This window comes from Chamaea fasciata, unplaced genomic scaffold (assembly GCF_029207755.1).
Source record: "Chamaea fasciata isolate MVZ Bird 193981 ecotype frontalis unplaced genomic scaffold, bChaFas1.0.hap1 SCAF_6, whole genome shotgun sequence".
Lineage (NCBI taxonomy): Eukaryota > Metazoa > Chordata > Aves > Passeriformes > Sylviidae > Chamaea > Chamaea fasciata.
Window position 1 is genome coordinate 71089112 of NW_027094091.1, and position 16140 is coordinate 71105251.

Sequence of the window (16140 nt, forward strand, 5' to 3'; positions counted from 1 at the left end):
AATATTGTAGTGGTTTCCATGTTAGGATCATGTTTTTTGTCCTCCTGGAATGTGAATTTTGCCTTGTTTCTGGATGGCATAGTTGCAGCCTGCTGGAAAGCACTCTGAGGTAGTTGGATGACTTTGCTGTTGACTTCAGTGGGAGCTGGATCAAGGCCTTTTTTCTGAGTTTCAGCCTCTCTCCTGTTTCCTTCTCCCGCTGAACACTTTCCGATGGCCGAAGCACCCTGATTGTTCGTTTCTGCTTCTTCACACTGCGACTAACACTGAATGCTGCTATCTCCTTGTTTCCCGGTTCTGTTTATAAATTGAGACAATGTGTGCCAAGAAGTTTTTGACTGTGTCTACACCGGGTGTGCTCTGGTTGGAGCTTTGTTCCCTGCTATCTGCCGAGCGCATGTGTGCCTGCCGCCCAGCTGCTCGGGAAGAGCAACCGTACCCGAGCCCAGTGTGTGGAAATGGTGGTGGAGACTTGCTCTAGTTTGGTTCCATGTGTTCCAAGAACTGTTGCCTGTCCTAGAAAGGCCCCTCACCTGCTGGGTTTGCATGGCTCTCCCGGTGACCCTGCAGAATGAGCGCCCCCATGCTTGCAGTTGCGGCCGCCTAAAACTCTGCCTCTGCGAAGCTCTTGACATGACAGGGACTCCTCACAAAGCACACAGGTGGCTTCCTTCACCCCCTCCAGCACCGACACGTCCAGTTTCCAGTGCCTTTGTTCGTCCTGCTCTTATCTTTCACGTGAGGATAGATACAGAGTAAACCCAAGTTAATTCTGTACGAATAAGAACAGCAAAGGGAATAACAACTCAGGCTCAGATCTAAAATACAAATAATTCATGAAAATACACCCCAACTGTATTGCCCCTTCTGTCCTATGCATATATTTTGTCTTTTGTGTTTTGATCAAGTAGAAACCCCAAGAGCTGTTAGCTCTGCTTTCTGTAGAAGGTGTGGGAACAGCCTGAAGGATTTAGGGGCCTTTTGTGTGTGTACGCAATCACAAGGCCACTACAGCCAGTGTTATTTGATGTATCTTTCATATGGTAAGCATGTAGTTCTTAATTACTCTAAAATTGAAGAGAATGAAATGGCCTCTTTAATTTATGAGTAAGATTGCTAAATTGAGAAAGAATGGATGATGCTTGAGCTGACTGCTGTGTGCTTAACAGAAGCGTGTATAGATTCCCCAACAGTCAGTAACTGATTCCTATAAGAGAATTGCTTTTACACTTTATTTTTTCTTTAGAAAAATAATTCTGATTTCCCCTTCATTCGCTTTAAAAGGGAGAAGGCAATGATTTCCCTGATTTGTTTCACCAATTTGGCTATTATGTTGTACTACCACCTTGCCAAAGCTCAGGAAATCTCAGTATTGATCCAATTCGCAAGACTGCCAGGGCCACATGTTTGTGTCGTGCTTCGTTTCTAATGGAACCTTTAAAACTGGAAACGAAACTTACTCAGAGGCTGTCTTAGTACTGAGAAAGATGCAGCTTTAACCTGCAATCTGCTTTGACTTTGAGTCATCATCTAATTGAATTTTAAGTTAAAGTTCCTTTAATCCCTTTTATTAACTGGGTTTTTCTTTCTTTTTTTCCCCCCTCTTGAACTCTTCTCCGCCGTTTGTGTTTCTCTGTAATGATCCCTCTCCCCTTCGTTCTCTGTGTGTAGGTGGCTGACAGTGCTGTAGTAGTGCTCCATGCAGCTGAACACGGAGTAAGGTCCAAGTTTGCTGCTTAGCTTCAGGGAGCGTATGAGATGTTAGGGTTATTCATATGCTAGTGTTACGCACTAGTGTCTTTTTGGCCACGGGAATTTAGCACGATAAGGTGTCACTTCCCAGAGTGATGTCTTCATCTGTCATTTATCCCTGCTAGTGTTTTTTGTCGAGTGCAATCTCTTCCTGTCTCAGTCTCGTCACTTAACAACACTTGGTAACAGAGTGGAAGAGGAAAAATAATGTGCGTGTGCGTGGGCAACAAAATAATTAGCTTGAATTTTACATGTACTCTATATTAGTCATGCAAATTTTTCACTTTCCTAAACGTACACTTCAGAAAGCATGTTCTATGTCATGCACTAGTTTTGTATGAATTATTTGTATATTGATAGACACGCTCCTTTCAAAAGGGAAAAGCTTTTCTGGTCCTGGAACAGCAATGGCCTCATCCAGATGCCCTATTATGTAGCAAATAGACAGAATAAGAGGCTGCTGTGATTCAGAAAAGGTTTTCTTACGAATTATTTGCTTCACTCTCTTGCATAGCTAAAATTATGTGAAATGTGCTGATTTAAAAAAAAAAAAAGGATGAAAAGAAATCGGATTAAATAAGTGGATGAAAAAAATGAATGTAGTAAAAAGGTGGGAAATCAGCGGAGTTGTATAGTGGAAAAGGATATATTTTTACACTCTGTGTTTGCAAACCCTGTGTCAGTGTTCTGTCCTTCCAGGATTATGCTACAGGTCTGAAGTTCAGAAATTTTCCCCTTCAGTTTCTTTCCTTTGGGCTATATTCATGCTAGTTCTCCAAAATCCCTTTTCCAGCAATTCCGTAGTGTTCTGTAGCTGGGTTTGGGAACTGGCTCCTCCATAGTTAATGTGATAATTGACACTAATCTTTCTGTGCTGTCTGAATAACAACCTTAGGTGATCTTTGATAGAAACAGCTGTTTTTACAGGAAATAATAGTAATATCCTACTGGTTTTATCCCAGCACTCTTATCTTTGTGTCTGCCTCCCAGTGAGACTTACCTCTGCCTGTTTTTCCACTCTTTGGAGCCGTGGTTGGTTCCAGTGAGAGACGGCTTGAGAGACTTTTGAGATGGACAGTGAGATAGACCTTTGATAGATGTCCTGACCCATGAGGCACATTCAGTAAACTCAAATGGAAAGGAGTAGCAACCGTATTAAAAAATGAACCCAGAAGGGTCAGAAGGGAGATTACAGGGTTTGCATCCTCACCTTTGGCGTGTCTGCATTCCAGCAGTGAACAGTGGGTTTGGCATTGCTGAGGCAAGCAGGGAGATAAGCTAAGGAGAACATGGGATAGCAGGTGACCCAGCACTAACATTTTAGTGATGGACAGCAAGAAAAGGTGATCCTGGTGTTAAAGCATTACGTAAATAATGAAAATAACTGAATCCTACCTATTGTGCTCATGACAGCTTGCACAATGAGAAATGTGAACGCTGCTTTAATTCAGTCAGAGCTCTCATTAGCTTCTGGGAGTTGTGGGGGAGTGTTTGTGTTGCTCTTAGCAGTAGCTTTCAAATGAGAAACTCTTCTTCCAGCAGTGTCATTGACTGCCTCAAACACACCCTGGAGCCTTGGACACGTTCTCTGAAACATCACACAAAACCATTTTGGTAACACTGCTTCGTGTACTTCAGGGGCAATTGCAGCACAAGCCAAGAGCATTAGTGCAACAATTGAGCGTTTAGTATCTCTTAAGCTCTTCTTTCATCTGTGCTCTAATATGTACAAAGAATGTGTTTTGTGAAGGAAGCTCCCATTTTTTCTCAACAAATCCCCAGACAATCGAAGCTGTAAAATGTTTTCATTTTCTTTTTTTCCCCCTTGTTAAAACCACAGAAACACCAACCTCTAAGGAATGAGCTAATGGTTGTACTACCCAGAGTTTTACCCTAAGCAAAGCCTAGAGGTATCTGAATGGCAGTAGACTAGGAGCCTGCATGTGTGAGACAGACTGGCATCCGTGGTGCATGGTGTGCTTCCGACTGGCGCTTGTGGCTCCTTCCCATCGTCCATCTCTGACCTGCACGGTGTGTCGAGTGTTGTGTTTTTACAGCATGTGGAATTCTTGTCGCTGTGTGGACTATGAATGGATGCAATGTTTGTTGCACAGAACGGTCAAGGGGGCAGTGGAAAAAAATCCCTGTATTTGTTACTCCTGTTATAAGGGCTTTTCTCTATTGCAGGTCCTTCAGTAGCATTTCTGCGACTCCCCATTGTGCTGGTTCTATATTAGTGGCTAGAAGTAGGCCTGACACCGTTCTGTCTCATCTACTCTTATTTTCACTTCCAGCAACCTGACATTACCATCCCATATCAGGCATGATCCTGTAATCAAACAGTAAAAAAAAAAAAAAAAAAATTGGAAGTAGTTCTACACCTTTCCCTAGAATGTCCCCAGTCTGTCAAAATCTACGCGTTGGTATCTGTGGAACAACAAAACATTCAGCACAAGAGAAATTACAAATTTCAATACAATTACAAACAAATTGAAATGTTTTTCTCCCTTTCAAAGAAAAAAAAGAATCAATAGTTTACCCTGTGCTAGAAGTAGACTCCCTGTAGATGCCTTTCTGCATCTCGAAGTTTTCCAATAGGACATTGTATTGCTGTCCAAGGTAACACAGGAAATCCCAAATCCATAAATAAACTTTTATATAGTGACTCTAGCTCTTGTCATCTGACCAACCCCCCAAATTTGCCTTCAAACCGTAACAACACGCTGGGGTTTTTTACATAAATAGGTGATAACCCCACCGATGGAGTATGAATTATATTCATGCGTTCAAGACTGAAATTTGATTTGTTTTTACTATCCAAGCCCATTTTTCCAAGAAATTATAGTTTATCAAATAACTAGGAAATTATATTGAGAGTCTCAAAAAAACCCACCCTAAAAACCTGAGCCATCCAATCAGAATTGGCTTTACATTTTTGAGTAATAAATATATTTTTTTCAATAAGATGTATTTGCCCATGAAGTATTTAAAGAGTGACAACTTTAAATACAGCTGCTTGCAGGTACAGAGTAGTGATATTTGCACTCTGCAATAGGTACACGTGTTCACGTTTACTAGCGTCTGCAGCAGCCCTGTGACATAAGACTTTCTGTGAAGAACTATTGGGTAGCAGCTGCCAGTTTAATTAACGATGAACTCAGCATGATTTAGCGCTTCACGTGGGAGAAAGGCTTTTTTCTCATTGTACCTCTTGAGCAAGAGCTCCGTTGACATACGTCGTTTGTACGTATGTGGGATGTAACCGAGGGAGTCGGCGACGTGCTCTAGGTCTCACTGTCTGCCCTGGTTTTGCAGCTTCCTGGTGAGCTTCATGGTGGACGCTCGCGGCGGCGCCATGCGGGGCTGCCGGCACAACGGGCTGCGCATCATCATCCCCCCGCGCAAGTGCACGGCGCCGACGCGCGTGACGTGCCGCCTGGTGAAGCGCCACAGGCTGGCCACCATGCCGCCCATGGTGGAGGGAGAAGGGCTGGCCAGCCGCCTCATCGAAGTGGGACCCTCTGGGGCTCAGTTCCTTGGGTAAGGGGGGCCGCGTGGCCCGAAGGGAAACCTTCAGCCTGTGCTTGCGTTCGCGTTGCACTGAAACGGTTCCTTTGGCAAACTTGAACCCAGAAGGGTCTCTGTAGCGCGTGGTAACGAACAGAGCAGTCGTGTGAAGCGCAGGGCAGCTGTCAGGGAAGGATTCGCAAAGCTTTTACGCCTCTTTGGTCAGAGTGGGGATTTCAAACGTCAGCGCTATGGCTAATGTGCTTCCTTGGATATAATTGTTGCTCAGTGTTGTGATATTACGGTGGGAAAACACTTTTGCAGCCAGAAAAGGCAGTTCATGCTATATTTCAAAAATTAATAGTACTGTGCTGATCCAACCCCCAATTGTGAAGCCTGCTACCTACACAGCACAAGGTACGGGAGCTTATTTTAGAGTCTTGTGTTGTGATATCGGTAATTTGGACTGTCAGGGAAGCACAGTGCTGTTGATTTTTCTGGGGTTGAAATTGCTAAATTAAACAGCAGGACAGCTCTGGGTTTTTTTGGCCATTTCTCACTTCCTATGCTGCAAAGCCCATAGAAGGATCAGATTTGTGTCTGCTGCTGAGCCATTTTAGCAATTTTCAGCTGAAAGCGGCAGTTATCTGCAATTTTGAAAATTTCTTTTACCAACTATTCTCCCTATCAACTGTGACATCCAAAAGTGGATGGCTGAAGGAACCCCTTCTAATGCCGTAAATAACTTCATTCAGAAACTGCAAAAAAAAAAGCGGCTGTAAACACCAATAGTTTAAACCCATTTGGAAACAACTCAGTTGCTTTAAAATCCTGTTATAACAGGCAGTCATCAGAGCCACCATCTTTGTTAGTGCTACCACTTATTCTTTTCACATCTTGGTCATTCCTAAAAAGAAGGAGAAAGAAACCTAAAGAGCGGAAGAAATACTGTGCTGTCACATTGAGTCTTCCCATTATCTTTGTCGCACACAAATGGATTTTAAGTATGTCTCCCATTCTTTTTTCAATGGTTTCCCTATCTGGTGAGAGTGTCTCCCCTGCAAGACAAGCCTATAGTGTAGTTTATTTATTCTCAGATCTTTGTGCCCTTCCTGGAAGGATTTTCCAAGGTGTTGTGCTGGCAGTGAGATCAGAAAATCGCTACTGCTTGCAGGGGTGCATTCGAAGGTCCAGTTCTTGCTCCTATTGAGTGCACAGCCAAAACCTCCCTAAGAAAGAAAAGATCCTAAATTAACAAAACGAATTTCGTTATTTGGGTCACCAAATTGTCGTGGCTAGGACGGAACCTTATTCAGTGTACAGCCTAATTCCACTCTGTGGACCAGACAGTGGCACTGGCGTTCTGGCACAAAAAATACATAAAATTTATTTATGTTCTTTCTTTCACTGCTGCTTTGGATGTACTCAGTAAACTTCATCTGCCTACGGCTCCTCCCCCACTTAATGAGGGAGAAAGCTTGGTCAGCCGAATCCTTCAGCTGGGGCCTCCTGGGACCAAATTCCTTGGGTAGGAGAGACTTGAAACAAATTGATGGATGCTGACCTCCCCATTCTTCTCCTCCTTCTGCAATATGATTTTTTTATGTCATTATGCCCATGATATTGTCCCTTTCTATCATTTGAAATTTTGTACACTTAATCCTTAGTGGACCATTTTTCAACCTTTGTGGTTTGTGGTTTTGTTTTGGTGGTATGTTTGTATCTTTTTCTTCAAGTACTGTGGCCTTCATTTTTGTTTTGGCATGAAATCTTCCTAGTTCTGTGCTTGATGTCTGTAGCAAAGCAACCTGGATTGGGACCACAAAAAAAAAAAAAAAAAAAAGAATCTACTGTAAATTTTAAACTTTTTTTTTTGTATCAAGGACCGATCAATCAATAAGTTATCTGTTAGATACCACCAGTGTGATAGAACACACGGCGTTTACCACATACCTGGTAACCTGTGTGAGTCCTCTAATTAGAGAAGCGTATCTACAAATATCTTTATATCTTCTCTCTTTATTTCTAAGAGTATGTATGTATACGTTCATCTCAATACCGATATATTATATGTACACATATGTGCTGTATATGTGTGTGTGTGTATATATATATATTTATATATATGGGCACATATGCTGGTGCAGAAGTTGACTTGCAAGGCAACAAGGCAAATTCTTATCTCTTATACTGCAATAGTAACCCAGACCATCTCCTCAGACTTCCTGTATCTCTCCCAGAGTGTAAATCAGGAATAAATTCATTGGAATATATAGAATGACAAAGTGAAATTGGCACAGGACACAGTCGCCTATGGATTGCAATGAAATTATTCTGATTTGCACTAGTATAAGTGAGATCGGAATTTGTCCCACTATTCCTATACGTTACAGTAGATTCTCTTTGAAATGAAGTTGCACAGTTTAACCCAGACAGTAGTGACAACAAAAACAAGCATGAGTTTTTGATAGATTTGCGAAAACAATCACCAAATTTCCAGATAAGCACTATTATCTTACCAAATCTCATTCACACTGTGGAAAGAGGTGAATGCACTTTTTCATCTGTCCTTCAGCACTTCCTGGGTCCCTGTAACAATCTAGTCTGTGTTAGTGACCTACTAGTTTAGGATTATGCCAAAGTATCCAAGTCAAATAGGTAGAATTCCAGGTCACTTTGTAGCAGACTGAATAGAGTTGCTGTTAATCCTGTTTCTTCCTCTCTCCCGTGTGCATTTAATGCGCTGTGTTGCTGTGCCAGGCCCGTGATTGTGGAGATTCCCCATTTTGCTGCCCTGCGTGGGAAGGAGAGAGAGCTGGTGATCCTGCGCAGCGAGAACGGGGACAGCTGGAAGGAGCATTTCTGTGAATACACTGAGGATGAGCTGAATGAAATCCTGAATGGGATGGATGAAGGTATCCAGCGGCACTTGGCTTCTTGTCCTGCTCCTGTGTTCCTTCTGTACCCCGGGGGTAGCAGGTTTTAATTTGGGGCTCACTTCCTTTGCATGGGCTGCTGAAGCAGTGGGACAGGATGTCTCCCTTTGTGAAGCTGACACTAGACTCCAGACTTGTGTTTTCTCCTCGTCGTGTTAAACAAAAAAGCTTCCATAGCAAACATTTTTTCCAAAACAAGACAATTACCACACTGATCCTTTCGGAGTAGCTCCATGTGTGGGAGGAAATGTCAGTCCTGGGTACTCTTGCTTTTTGAAAGAACAGAATGGCCTTGGGCTGTTTAGGAGCTGCAGAAGTTGTTATTAATTTGGGTTTTTTTCAAAAAACATCACAGATCCCAGAGTAAACAAGACGACTCACAGCATTAAAACTGAACTCGAATTTTGATGCTGTTTTGAAGTTTGGTTTCATAGGACTTTGTAAATAGGTGAGGTAGAAGGGGCTGGAACCAATCCCTTTGCTTCTTTGGCTGCTGATCTTGGAGATATTGTCAATGTGTTCTGTTTGCTGCCTTCAGTTTGTGGCTCTGTGTGTCTGTTCTTTCTTGATTGCTCTGGTTTAGCTGAACACAGGGGTGCGTTTCCTTTTCCCATTGTTTCTAGACAAAATACTTTGTGTAAGTTGCACAAAGCTGTGAAAAGCTTGAGTGCATTTTGAAGGTGGCTGCACCGTTTCTATGAAACTCTGGTCTTCTGATCACCCCCTCTTCTGCCCTCAGTACTCGACACTCCAGAGGAGCTTGAGAAGAAGCGCATCTGTCGCATCATCACCCGGGATTTCCCCCAGTACTTCGCAGTGGTGTCCCGGATCAAACAGGACAGCAACCTCATCGGGCCCGAGGGAGGGGTGCTGAGCAGCACCGTGGTCCCACAGGTGCAGGCTGTCTTCCCAGAAGGGGCGCTCACCAAGCGGATTCGTGTTGGCCTCCAGGTACGGCGAAGCATTCACAGGGCTTTGGTTTTATTTTTGGTGGCAAATCACCATTTTGGAATGGAGAACCAGCATTCTCAGCTCGTCGTGTTGTGTGTCGTCTACAACACTTCTAGTAAAAGTAATAAAAGAAAAACATTCACGCAAAAGTCGAAGCAAGCGGTAAAGCTTTGGGTTTTCCAGTTAGTTCAGAGTCTTGTCTGTTAACTATCTATGGAAGTTTGGGAAGAAATGTTGTTGATGATGCTGATATTAGTGTAAGGCATAGAATTTCCTAAATGCTTCTTATGAAAGGCATCAGAGAAGTACAAAGTGCTGCAATAATTAAACGTGCTGCTATTATTAAATGTGCAGATTTTCAATGTGAAAGAACCAGTGTAGCAATTCACTCCCCAGAGAGGGAAGTCTTTCCTCTGGTCTCCATCTTGTCCTCTTGCTGCATGCATCCATGATTTACCTCGTGCAGGAGACTGTGCTTGTTCAAATCTCCTGGGATTAGCTGAATAGCACCGTAAAACAGCCAGAGTTTGTTCTCTGGGGAAAAAAGTGACCAGGTTGGCATTTGCTGCTGATTAAGTGAATTTAAATTAATGCTGTTAAATTAATCTGATGGGCAACAAGAGAGGGGATAGGAAGAAGGGGCAGACATGGGGAAGTTGAAAAAGTGAGGTCTCCCCTTCTCACTGGCAGTCAGTTCTTCTGTCTGCAGATTTTTTTGGGAGATTGTGCCATTTGAAAAGTTAAGGGGTTTGTGGGCAGTATAGGGGCCCAGCTCTTTACACATCATCAAACTGTTTTCAAGTAACTTCTCTGTTATTCCCTGTTGCTTTGGAAAGGCTCAACCTATGCACACTGAACTTACAAAGAAGATTTTGGGCAACAAGGCTACCTTCAGCCCCATAGTCACGCTGGAGCCCAGGAGAAGGAAATTCCATAAGCCCATCACGATGACGATTCCCGTGCCCAAGGCCTCCAGCGATGGGCTCATGAACGGCTATGGAGGCGACACGCCCACTCTAAGGCTACTATGCAGCATAACAGGTAGGATGCCAGTCCTGGAGCTCTCCATGAGCATCCTGAAACTGTCAGTCCCCTGTCAGGGGGCTGGAAATGCTGAGCTGATTACACCCAGGGGAAGCTGGATGGAAACCTGATTGGGGCGAGAAGCTGTGAAAATAAGCTACTTCCCAAACAATTCCTTTATACCAGAAATAACATTTGTTGTTTGCACTAACAAGAGATGTGTAATATAATCACAGACTTTGGGGTTGGTGGGGTTTTTTTGCATTTTCCTTGCAGTTTGTTTCTTGAGAACCAACACACCTCTGCCTGGCACAATACGGACTTAATGTTTCAGGATGCTTAGGAAGAAAATACTGGAGTTAAACACTTAACTTTCCGTGGCTCCAAAGTGATTAGCCTCTCCTTCAGTCTCCGTTGAGAGAGAAATGAGCTGCAAGCATTTAATTTAATTGATTAACTTAATCCTGTGCTACAGGACTCATCACTTAAAAAATCATTTGGGCACTTGGTTTTTCAGGGTAAGCCCACCCAGTCCTACTAGTGTTAGTGCAACAATGCGGACCCAAGGAGAAAGCATAGCTGAGATTATTACTTGTTTTGTGGCAATTAAAAACTGTAATGAATATCTTAGAAGCAAAAAAGTTGCAGACTTGCTTGGTTTTGATTTTATTTTTAAACCTCTGTCTTTTCAGGAGGAACCACCCCTGCTCAATGGGAAGACATCACTGGGACAACGCCACTGACATTTGTTAATGAATGTGTTTCCTTCACCACAAACGTGTCTGCCAGGTACCTACACAAGCAAGCAGGACTTTTACAGGAATACTCTCAAATGCATGCCTTTGTTCCACAAATACTTCTGTTAAACTATTTTAGTTTGGAGAGTAGAGTGAACAGAGATGTCGATTGTTATGCAAATCTCCATGGAAACAGAAATGCCTTGTTTGGGTACCTCACTATACATCTTGTAAGAGATATTACTTCCAGAATATCTAAAACTGAGAAGTCAGGCAGAAAGGGCCTGTAGCTGTGCCAAACTGGGGTCTAGAAGCATCTCTTCCATATATCTGTTCTGGTGTTGAGATTTAACTGCTCTCTTACTGAAAACAGATTTGCGTATGAATGTACGTCTGCATTTTAGTTTGTGTCCATCATGCGTATCACAGAAATGCCCGAAAACCTCCTCCCCTGTACCAGGACATGCAGTCCATGACCTGGAAAGTATTCCGTCCAGACTGTGTACTCCAGCAAACAGTTAAAAGAATCACGGATAACTTGCCATGAAATTCAGTGCGAGCATTCAGTGTCCGGGGCAGTTACTGCTGTTAATTAGGTTTGTTATTCATTGAGTGTTAAAATGAGATCAGCTCTTGCAGTCCAACCTCCAATTTAACATTAGGTGAAATAAAGCATTATTTTTTTATCCCTTTCTCAGTTCAGAACGGGCTGTTTTCCCGTTCAGCTGGCTGCTTTGCTGACATTTCTGTTTGGTGTAACTGAACATTCCTCTGCAACAGCAGTGGCCACCAGAGGGGGATCTCACAGTGCATTCAGCTCAGTGCTGCTGCCACAGAGGTCTGTGCAATGGCAGGAATTTAATTTCAGAACCACGTGTGGAAACAAGATGCAGACTCTGAGAGGTCCAAATCCCTAAAACTGTCAAGTCCCCAGCAGCAGGGGACACGTTCAGGATGAGGTTGACATTTTATGCTCCTACAATCCATGTTTGTAGTGGATCTTTCTTAATCCTGATGATGACATGAAATTTACTGTTGTTAATATTCTGTGATACAGGCAGAGATTTTAATGGCTTCTGCCTATTCTTTTTAATCTAAATGAATGTTCAACTATCTACTCTGTCCCAAACACGATTTGAAATGCTGGTGCAGTTTAAAAAGGGGATTTTTCATCGAATTTCCAACTCTTTGCTATTCACAGTAATTTTTTATGTCTAGTTAAGCATTAATGATGGACAACAATTTTACCATTCGTGAAACTAATTCTGTCCAAAATGAGCTTGGGAAAGAGATATTTGCCATGTGAATTGCACTGCAGACTTGGAGGCCCAGTAGTTGTTTTCCATTTCCTGAGCTGCAGCTTTTAAAAGACTTAATATCTGTTGGGGATTTTTAGCCCCTGGTGTTTGACAGCAAATCACTGAGGCATCTGGTGGTTTCTCAGAGGATGTGGCCTCTCCAGTTGGAGTCCAGCACAGCATAATTCTCCCACGCAGGAAAAGGAAAGGATCAGCAGAGCCTTTCTGTAGCACACATGCTTTCCCTCTTGCAAATGTCAGCAGCCTGGGGTTTTGAGCCGTGCGTTTGTTAAGTGTTCTAAAGATGAGCGCAGCATGGAGTTTGCTGTTACTCAGCTGCCGATGAGTAAGTGCAGAGCAGTCACACTCCAAAGGTGTGCTTTGGGGTTATAATGCCACGTAATCCACCGGGAGGAATAACACCCCTCTAGATCAGAGCAGCTTCTTGAGTTGCCTCTGACCTCTCCTGACTTCAGCCTTCATCCGCCGGCTGGGAAGCTTGAGCTTTCCACCCACACGGTGGATTTTATTGAAAAGAAATGGCATTAGCTCCACAGAGAAACTCAAGTGGTAGCTGGGAAAGAAGGCAGGATGTGTCACTCCTTGGAAAATGCTTGGTGACTGAATTCACATAGGAATAATTTTTGATTTTGCATGCAGCTTTGCGCAGTGGACAAAGTCATTTACGTTCGCCTAAAGACCTCAGGTTTTGCTGTTGTACATAAGGAATCGATTGCTATTTCCTTTAAGCTGGGTGGCAGGCAAAAACCAAGAGTGACAATTCTTTTTCTACTCTATTCTGACTTGTTATCTCCCATTGCTGTGGTTACCAGCTAACGCTGCCAGGATGGGGAAACATAGAATTTCCTTTCTTAAATCCTTCACTACTGATGGCAAAACCTTTCATTTTCTTTTACAGATTTTGGTTGATAGACTGTCGTCAGACACAAGAATCCGTTACTTTTGCTTCCCAAGTGTACAGAGAAATTATCTGTGTCCCCTACATGGCCAAATTTGTGGTGTTTGCCAAATCCCATGATCCCATTGAAGCACGGTTAAGGTGTTTCTGCATGACGGACGACAAGGTGGATAAAACTCTAGAACAACAGGAAAACTTTGCTGAAGTTGCCAGAAGCAGGGACGTAGAGGTACTGTACGAGGCTTTTATGTTTTCTCCATTTTCTAGTGTTTGCTTTTAAACTAGTATTTTCCATCTTCTGCCTGCCACAAGGACTGAAAAATAATCTGTCAACAAGTACTGTTACAATGCAGTATCAGCAGCCACGATAAGATGGAAACTTGGCCTTTAGTCAGGTGTAAGGAAAAAGTAGTGAGGAAACCCTATTCCCAGTCCACAGGGCTAAAGGGAGAGGGTCAGAGCCCCAAACAGTGGCTAAATCCCGACTTCCAGTAACCCCATAAATGCACATCACTAACCAGAAAGGCAGCTGACGGGGTCACAGTTTGCCAGCACATTCACATACCAAGATGTTAAAGCAGCAGGTTTGATTAATATTCTGCTTTACAGAAATAAAATTACATTAAATCTGTTGCTGAGCAGGCAAAAGCTTTCCTATGCGGAATTCAGCAAACTGCCTGCTAAATGCAGTTTTTCTGGCTCTGTCAGCTTCCTCAGAAGGGATGACAAATTGAAGGTGCTTTAACGTATGTGGCACATTCTGCTTAGTTCAGTCTCTTTTTCATGAGAATCCCACCTTTTAAAGAAGTGTCCTCACTGCTCCTGAAGCTCTGCCAGGCATCTCTTGTGCAGAGCAGCAAGAAAAAAATACGGGCTTATCAAACTGAATGACAAGGCTGAATTTCTGGAAAGTAAGGGTGAGCCATGAATGGATTGGCATTTTGAACAGAACATCTCCCAAACTGCTGATCTGATATTCAAACATGTGGAGAGGCCGTAAGAGCAGCAATCTGAAGATACAAGAAATGCCATTATAGAGAGATTTCAGAGGGATATTTACCTGAGGCCTGCCTTTCAAAAGCTCTTAGGCCTCTACAGATCCAGCTGAAATAAATGGACTCGGTAGGCACACACTCTGAATTCTGATGGCTGAAGAAAATATTTCTTTGACTGTGGTGATGAGGACAGGTTATGAAAGTGTGCTAAAATCGGAGTCAATCGAAAATCCAAATGAAAATCTAGATTTCAAAGTTTGCCCAGATTTCTGACACAACTCTTACACTGTTGTCATTTAAAGTGCTGCATTATTGTTACTAAATTAACAAACTATTCTCTTTGGAATTTAATAACCTGAAATGTTTCCACACATTTTAGGTCACTAAGAACAAATCTTGTAAATGCTGACAAGTCCTAACAATTCCAGAAATTTATTTGAACTGTTGCAGAATTATCCTTAAAAAAGGAATTCTAATCACCTCACAAGGACTAATTGATAGCTTGCTTTTTTTTCCTTTCCAACAGGTATTGGAAGGAAAACCCATCTACGTTGACTGCTTTGGCAATTTGGTGCCACTCACAAAGAGTGGGCAACACCATATATTCAGTTTCTTTGCCTTCAAAGAAAATAGACTTCCTCTGTTTGTCAAGGTAATGTTGATGGCTCCATTTTGGATATTTCAAGTTATCACTTCACCATATTTTTTGTGAACAAAGGAAAAGCAAACTACTTAATTTATATAAATTCCCAACTGTAACCTAATTTTATCTCTATACTATTCCATTACAAAAAACAAAAACCCAACCCTTTTTTATGAGTAGAAAAATTGTAAAATAAAAGCCAAAGTGAAAACCCTTCATTCCCCTCAAATTAAGTACTGTGTTAACCCACTGTGGTCAGAAAGGCTGCTGTCACCGAGCCACCAGCACCACCTCTTCTGAGAGGGAGATTAGAGAGCACTGGAAACCTCTTCCACAAACTTATCCCTCTACCCGGACATTCTGACTACAAAGGAGGAAACTATTACTGTTATATAAATGACAGTCTTGGAGAAATGATTTAGGAATGGAAACTTGCAGGAAGTGGAGAAAACCAACCCACTCCATCATTGTGTTATATTTGCTGTGTGCTGCTAGACAAATTCTAAACTTTCTCCCTCCTTACCAGCAATATTTTGTAAGCTTGTTTTAATTTACAACTTTGTCTGTGCCTCTGCCTTCCTTTGGCTTTGCAGATTTTCAATGCCTGCTGAATTTTCCACCAGCATCATCCAACATATATCGAATACACAAATACATCCGTCTGCGCATTTACAAACAGCAGGGGGAAAAAAGTGAAAACACTTTATTTTTGCCTACATGGATTTTTTTCTCTCCACCTGGTCCCTCCTGCTGAATAGTTTTGAGAGACACAAGTAGCTCACAGAGCAGAGCAACAGGTTTAAATGTGTGTATTTTTACTGTGCCAGGTCCGAGATAGCACTCAAGAGCCCTGCGGACGATTGTCATTCATGAAGGAGCCAAAATCTACCAGAGGCCTCGTTCATCAAGCCATATGTAATTTAAACATCACTTTACCCATTTACACAAAGGTACTGTGAAATTATACCCAGCTGTAGGCATCAGCCTTATCAGACAAACGAGAAATGAGGAGGAGGGCAAAACAGGGTTAAGGATTTTTGGGCAGGGGTTTGAAAGAGGAAAAAATTCCACGCAAGGGGTTTCGGTGTCTTGGGTCTGGTACTCCTAATGTTTGAAGACATTATCAGGTATTTCCTGAGGACTCAGAAGAGACGAGTGGGAGCGCCCTCAGATGTTAAACACTTGTCTCCTTAGAGAGTGTCAGCTTAAAACTGACTCTGAAAACACAAGGTTTTTTCTTTCCTGGTCACATTAGAAGCTGCGTGCCTTTTAGGGACGTATTTGCCCAAAGTGGTGATTTTCTTCTCAGCATTTTTAGAATGTAGTAAATCTTTATTATAGCATTTTAATATAATTTTAAAACAGAACATCTCAACATT

The 16140-nt window shown here is 42.5% G+C and overlaps 1 protein-coding gene across 25 annotated transcripts in view; it reads left to right on the plus strand.

The window, feature by feature from the left end:
• Positions 1–16140, plus strand: part of ANK2 (ankyrin 2) — a 181915-nt gene that overhangs the window by 140146 nt on the left and 25629 nt on the right. For 16 of the 25 annotated variants that reach the window (XM_066184819.1, XM_066184825.1, XM_066184829.1 and 13 more), the window contains 8 exons: positions 5068–5292; positions 8020–8174; positions 8935–9146; positions 9983–10187; positions 10862–10958; positions 13124–13352; positions 14645–14770; positions 15589–15711. In XM_066184819.1, the coding sequence (XP_066040916.1) occupies positions 5068–5292; positions 8020–8174; positions 8935–9146; positions 9983–10187; positions 10862–10958; positions 13124–13352; positions 14645–14770; positions 15589–15711 (1372 nt within the window). Of the gene's footprint in view, positions 1–5067; positions 5293–6688; positions 6788–8019; positions 8175–8934; positions 9147–9982; positions 10188–10861; positions 10959–13123; positions 13353–14644; positions 14771–15588; positions 15712–16140 lie in introns of all 25 variants that reach the window. The other 9 variants (XM_066184811.1, XM_066184814.1, XM_066184835.1 and 6 more) reach the window with 1 other exon arrangement.